This window comes from Egretta garzetta, unplaced genomic scaffold (assembly GCF_000687185.1).
Source record: "Egretta garzetta isolate BGI_Z169 unplaced genomic scaffold, ASM68718v1 scaffold465, whole genome shotgun sequence".
Lineage (NCBI taxonomy): Eukaryota > Metazoa > Chordata > Aves > Pelecaniformes > Ardeidae > Egretta > Egretta garzetta.
In genome coordinates, this window is record NW_009259680.1 from 1,639,923 (window position 1) to 1,646,990 (window position 7,068).

At 39.5% G+C, this 7,068-nt stretch overlaps 1 protein-coding gene across 1 annotated transcript in view; it reads right to left on the reverse strand.

Annotated features, from left to right (window-relative positions):
* Positions 1–2,354: 2,354 nt before the first annotated feature.
* The window catches only part of LOC104126046 (cell surface glycoprotein CD200 receptor 1-A), a 22,891-nt gene continuing 18,177 nt past the window's right edge, over positions 2,355–7,068 (reverse strand). The window contains exons 4-7 of the mRNA XM_035894039.1: positions 6,855–7,066; positions 5,949–6,048; positions 4,963–5,014; positions 2,355–3,636 (exon numbers count right to left, since the gene is read on the reverse strand). Coding sequence (XP_035749932.1) covers positions 3,514–3,636; positions 4,963–5,014; positions 5,949–6,048; positions 6,855–7,066 — 487 coding nt within the window. The 3' untranslated portion in view covers positions 2,355–3,513. The remainder of the gene's footprint in view (positions 3,637–4,962; positions 5,015–5,948; positions 6,049–6,854; positions 7,067–7,068) is intronic.

The window sequence follows — 7,068 nt, forward strand, 5'->3', positions numbered from 1 at the left end:
CTATGAGTTAAATATGAATCAGTTTTTACTCTGCTTATAAAGATTGTAGAATTTTTTTATTTCTTTTCATAAATGTTTTTTGAAAAACATTTCTTTAGCATTCCCTTGCCAATACACTCATTCTCTAGATTTGTATGAGGAAGTCCCTGCTACACCTAGAGGCAGTAGCTATGTCAATGCTCATGTGAAAGTCATCCAGCTCTAATGTGAAAACTTAAATTTCTATTACCAGTAGGATGAAAATCAAAGATATTAAAGTCATTTTAATTCATAACTGGAAGTAAGATGGGCAGAACTACAGAGCAGTCACACACTGAGCCAGAAGGTCTATGATGGACAGCAGGATTAGAAACTAGACTGTAAGTAGTAAATCACAAATATGAGTAGGTGATACTGGCAGGAGAATGTAGTTGTAAGTCCTGAAACCTGTTGGGATACAGAGACAAGACAATATCTGAAACACCATTTTTTATGGGTTCTGTTGTTAGGAAAGCTGTTTGAAACAGGTAAGTGATGATACAATGACCCTTCCGCTAAAATTTGCAGTTTAACAAAATCTTACATGTTGCTGTAATGGGTGATGAAGGGCTTGACTTTATTCCCATGAAATAATTTCTGGTTAGAGAGTCGCAAGAGTTGATGTATGTACAAGAAGCTATGTTCAGTCTCAGGATCTGTATTGCATCTGTTCTTTAGTACTGCCAGTGCCTTCTTAAAGAATAGGCCCTTAGTCTGAAGGAGGCCTGCTGCACTTCAGTGTGCAGCTGCGCCGTGGATGCTCAACAGCACAGAATCTGCTGACTCGCTCTGCATGTGAGCTCGGTGCTCAGGACTCTCTACAGTCATAGGATAACCATGATTATTAACTGCCTGATTAGTGCAGGAATGGCAGTTGTAAACTGTCAAGAGACTGGAACGTGTGCGTGAAGATAAAATTTAACAGTAAAGGTGGGAGATACAAATTAAGTAAAATTAAATGTTGCAGCAAGAGCTAGCATTGGTAAATGTGGTTAAAGGCAAAACATTTCTTTGTGGGAGGAGCTGAAAAGCTGCTGACTTTCTTCCTGTGAGTCTGCAACATGAGGAGTTTATAGGGCGGGCTTGCCTGACCACTAAAAGACAGTCAACACAGCACTTCTGCGTGGAGGATGACCACAGCACAATAGCAGCACATTGCAAAGAGAAATAGCAAGTACCCTGATGGAGAAAGAGGAGTGCAGGAAGGGACTTTCTGCTCTAGACCTTCTGTGCTGCTAGGAACAAAGAGCTTATTTGTAAGTGTGTGTATACAAAAGACCCTTAACATACGATTTATCACAAACTAAAATCCTGTTTTCTGCCAACTTACTGCAGAGGATCTGGCTACATCCTTGGCTATGCTAATCAGTTAGGCACAGAAACAGTGGTCTTCCTGCCTGCATGAAAGGGCTGGATTAGTTGCTGTGCTGGCTGCTTTGGCCTTGTAGCCACTTTGCTGCTTTGGGCTTCAGGTCAGAAGACATACATGCCACCATTAACAGCCTACATGACTTTTGACTTGAAGTGCCCGTAGCAGGCCTGAATATGGAACAAAGTAGAGGACGAAGGAAATAATCAACCAGTTCACAACTTAGCAATGTCCAGGTCTGGAACATAACTGATTTAGTCCAGTGTAATAGGCCTGTAAAGGATCATAAAACCCTACAGTTAGACAGCAGTTTAGCAGGTATTATATTTCTGTAAATATAGTATATTACATATAAACTGGTGAGAATCTCCCTTCAAGAGGTGCTGTATCATAGGATGAATCTTATGGACACATAAATGACTTTCTAGTCCACAGAAAAAAATCTAAGAAGTGACGACATATGTTTTGAGTGGGAAGAAAGACCATTGGCCAGTATTACACCTAATTTAAGTGGGGAATTTCAGAGGATTGTGACTGAGTTGACTGGCTCTCTTCCTTGGTAAGTCACTGGAAACGGAAGTTCCTTTAAAACTTCTGTTTGTAGCAGATTGATATTCAGCTTTGATCCCTTCCATTCCAAAATGACATACAGAAACAGGGAAAAGCAATGCTTGCATGCAGAGACCACATGGACAAAAGTGGCTGTTTGATAGCTGTTAGAGTGAGAATAAATAACCAATTGTATTTGTTTACATCAGTGATAATGTTTAGAAACTGCAGTCGATTTAGAAGTCTGTTTTCCAAGCACTGGGTCGTAGCCCTCGGGAGGCTATCTCAGAAGAAAGCTCTAGCAATGTGCGGCAAAGACGTTTCTATGGTCTAAAGGAAAAATCATGTTCTTCTGATCCTGCCATCAGACCAAGTACCCAGTCAGTCTTATAAAATTCTGAAGTAAGAAGTAGTAAACAGAGGTTTTAAAATGGGTTTCTTTACTCTTACTGTAAAGCCAATTCATACTTTAGCTAGTAGGGCATCAATCCAAAAATTTTGAGAACTGCTAGTATATAGAAGACAATTTATTTGACTTATTCCCAAAGAGTATTTTGGAAAAGTGAGAAGAAGTCACCTCAACATGAGACACACTAAGATATACAAGCTAATTTACATACAAAAAAGTGAACTTGCAAGTATATTTAAAAGAATATCAATAAACCATCTAGACATATGAATGAAAAATCTTCGGTTGTGGTAGTTAAAATAAATATGACTAGAATTAGCAAGCATTTTATCTTTTTTGTACATTATTGCACAGTTATAGAAGATACAGTTGAACTTGGTTTGTTTTGTGAAATATTTTAGTTTCTTTCTGTTAAAGTAGCTTACCAGACTTAAGTAACATAATTTTTTACAGTATCTTAATGCCAATATTCTTAAGAAAGAGATTAATACCATATCTTCAGAGAATCTTATGAAAAAGTAATCATAACAATCTGAAATACAGAATGCACACATTTAGTGGAAATACTGAATGTGAACATAACAAGTAAATTAATCATGCTAGTGAAGTCTCTTTCTTAGCGGATGACTTTCTAAATTCATCACTCATTGCCATTTTCAGAACTGGGGGATTAAAGGTCTTCCCTTACCAATTTGAGCTATTATGTGATGATCAGTACTCAAGCTGCTACGTTAGTAATTTGTGAATTAGAAAAAAGTGGCTGTTGGTTGAAGAGTGTGTGATTTTAGTTCAGACAACACTCCTGTCTCCCAAATGTGTGCAACATAGTGTCAAGTGCATCAAAGTAATGCCTAAAAGTGACTGACAAAACTAGGATCTCCAAGGCAAGAACAGCAAAGGGAAGACTGATCACAACACCTTTTCTAGGAAAAATTGTGGCATTGGGTCAGTCACATTTTCCCAAGGGAAAACAGGAAACCTGTTTCCTTTCCCAAGGAAGAAGGCAAAACAGGGAATAAAAGAACTATACAGACTCATCAGCAAGCACAGGTGTTTGAACAGACCTAGTGAGATACATTGCCCCAAAATCTGAAGAAATCCTTGGAGAAGTTTCTTTCTATAGCCAGGTTTTTATAAAGTGTCTCCCTTTCCAGTGTTGTTGAATCATTCATGTTGCTGGCGACAGTCCTTGTGGAAGATTCTGCCCCGTTGTCAGATCAGACACTGAGTTGTAAATTACGTTCTCCTTCTGCACATAAGTAGTATAAGGTTCCACTTCCATTGTGTCATCCTAGCAAAACAAAACCAAAAACTGTAAATGCAAGGAGTAGTTTAGTTTGGCAGGACTCTGCAAGCCTGTCATCTGGACTGGAGAATGTAATTGGGAAACTATGCTCCCATATTTATTCCTCTAGGACTCAAGAAAAAAACCCCAACTCTATTGCTTTTTCTACCAAATAATGTGTATTGCTGTTTCTGTCAAGGATTTGGAGAGTAAAGCTGAGGTATTTCTTCACTTGTCTCCTTTTCCTCCCCTTCTACCCCACTTACTTTGGCCTGAAAAAATTGTATTAGGGTCTAATTCTCTAGAAAGAGCAAATAACATGCTGGAGTCTTGACCATGACTGATTCCTCCATCAGTCTACAATTTCAGTCTACAGGCACACTAATGAAAATTGCGTGATGTGACAGCAAGAACACTGGTACTTAACCTATTATTTTACATGAATGCAACTGCATCTGTCAGCAACAACTGAGAGTTAGGACATCAGAACAGGAGGAATAATAACAACTAGAATTGACTAAGATTTTCAGAAATTGAAACTGAAATTGAAGCACCTTTTTAAGCTGATGACAGAATTTGAGCCTAGTGTCTACTGTAGGTCCACAAATATTCACAATATAGATGTAACACGTCTTGCCTCCATAGAAATGCTGTTGTTTATATTTGGTAGCAGAGAACAGAGACACAGAGCTGATGAGTGAATTGCTCAGCTACACGGGAAGTTTGTAACGACATAGGGTTTTCAAGATTACCTCCCAGATTGCAGCTCAACACTCCTTCCACTGTTTTATAAAATATTTTGTCTTGAGTATCGTTAGTTCTTTCTTTGATTGTGGGTTTACCATACAAGATAAAAAGTGGCCTTCAAAACTTACACATTATTATTCTGGACATCAAGAGGGATATTCTTTTTTTCCCTGTGTCTGTTAATTTTGTGGCTTAATCCTCTTCTTTACTAATAGCTTTCCAACTATTCCTCAAGCCATGATATTGCAGTATCCTTTCTGAGTACTGCTTGTACAACAGTTGTGGTCAGTATCTGATATGAGCAAGGAGACGTGGTGGGACTCACTCCTTGCTAAGATAAAGGATGCAGGTTGCTGAGCCTTTGCTGTTGGAACATGCCTCTAATGTTGCTCCATGTCAAAATAATGGTGATGATAGGCTTTGTTTTGTTCTGAGATACAACTAAGAGCGAACGTGTAAGACATGGTATCACCTGCTGAAAGAAGAGAGTAAAAAATCTAACAGTTTCCCTTTACTGACCATGTTTTCAGGGCTACCAGGAGATACCTGATTTGGTGATGGTCAAATTTGCATCATTCTTCTTACCTGTGTGGAATGTGTAGGAGCAATCTCAGGAGGTTTGGGTTTGTGGCACAGTCTGTGAAAAAGAAAACAAGTATTAGAGCAAATTCCTCCCTCAATCCTAGGTTTGTCTGGATCACAGCCTGGTTTCTTTGATCACAGGCTTATGAAACATTTCTTTTTCTTGTCATCAAGTAGAAAGCCAAAATTTCTTCTCATGTCTCCTCTACTTGACTCTCAGTTCTGAAATTATGGCACCCTGACCTTCTTTAGAGGTCTTTTCTCATGTTTCTGGGAGCTTAAGTACAAAGTGGAACCAGAAGATTAAAATCAAAGGATGTACAGTTTGCCATTAGTGAAATTGTATTGAACCAATTCTTCACCTCTGAGGGAGAATGTTTGGCAGAAGAACAGTTTTGGAATAGGGGAAGGAGGTAACATAGCTGAGGTTTTCAGTACAGGTGCTAATTCAGCCTTTTTCTGCACAAATTTTTTCTGTAGTTTTTGCCTGGAACTGCTTTTTTCTCCACAGCCAGTCCTAAAGGGGCTAGAGTCCAGCTTCACCCAGGGAGCTTTTTCATAAATACAGATACAGTCTGCTGTCCCCTCTGTTGATATGGCAGGATAGCACTGGTCAGTCCTCTGGCACTTGATAGAACTTGTTGGGCAGCAGAACCAACCCCCTGATCTAAACAAGAGAGTCACTGGCAGACTATCACTGTATCTGAAGAACAATTTCCTATTAGAATGAAGAGCTCCCCTTTAGTGTAGCAGGCAATGCAATGGCGATCCTCTGCCAACTTCTGCCCATTTATATTTTACTCAGGTGCATTATTCAGTGAAGATGTATGCAATGCACAGTGTCTGCAGTACAGAAATAATTGATGTAGTTAATTCAGTGAGTCATAGTAGCACAGACTGACAGAATCATATGATTTCAAGACACAAACAGTACTTAAAGATCTCTTCTAGCACTAGAAAATCTTTCCTTAGCACCCTATCATACATACCTGTCACTGTGGAGCTTAAGATGGTAAGTGACAGCCATGAAGATGATAATGCTCAGGAAACAAAGAATGATGGAGACATACAGGATAAATCTGTCGCTCTCTAAACACAAAGAGTTAGTCATAGTGTTATCTTCTTACTGCTCAGTTTCTTTACTCTTTCAGTATAAGATTAAAGCTGCTTTAGCACATACACACATTTTCACCGTGCTTGTAAAATAGTTATAATCCCCTTCAGCAGAAGGGAAAGTCAGTAATGAAACTTGTCTGAGAAACGTAATTGGAGTCTGTGTCAGAGACAAAAGCAGATCCCAGAAATCATATGGTGGACTATCATGATATTTTGTCACTAAGCCATACCTGATCTCCTCTCAGGGACTCAGCGTATCTCAGTACTGCAACTTATATGCAATTCTCAACAGGAATAAAAAAAAGCAAAAACCAGAAACTAAATGTCATACAGTGTCAGACATTCACAACTTGAAAGGAAGTGATTTATCTGCTGGCCACACAAGAGTTAGTTCTCTTTCTCTCTCTTACCATGATCTGAGCGAGGAACTTTACATTTGCATCTAAAAAAAATTTTGCTGATGTTCTGCTTCCATGTGATTATTTTAACACTATGATCATGATTGCTTTGTCTCTGATTCCAACAATATTTACACTACCAGAAGAATACTACCACACTTAAGTATATCCCTCTTAGGGAAAAAAATGCTAGGAAATTCTGTCTAGAACACAAACAACCTGGTGATGTTTCTGGGCATAGGCAGATGAGGATGATACTCTTGTCAGGACTTCAATGAAGGTTTCTATAGCCTTTATAGATTTTCCTTCCTAGAAGGAACATGAGTGTGCATAGGAGGGTAACCAGGATTTTGAACACTGAACGCACAAAGGGAAGCTTACCTGAGGGATAACAGGTTATGGACTTGCTCTGGTTCCCAGCTGGGTGGAACACAATGCAGGTTGTATGCGTCATGTTGGTGCTGTATGCTGTGAGCTTGCTGAGAACAGTCACTGTCCCGTCGTCATGGCCTTCCTCCTCGAGGGTGGAGTTGCTCTCGAGGACCCACGAGATCTGAGCAGCCGGCTTCCCTGCCGCTGCCTCGCACACGGGCCT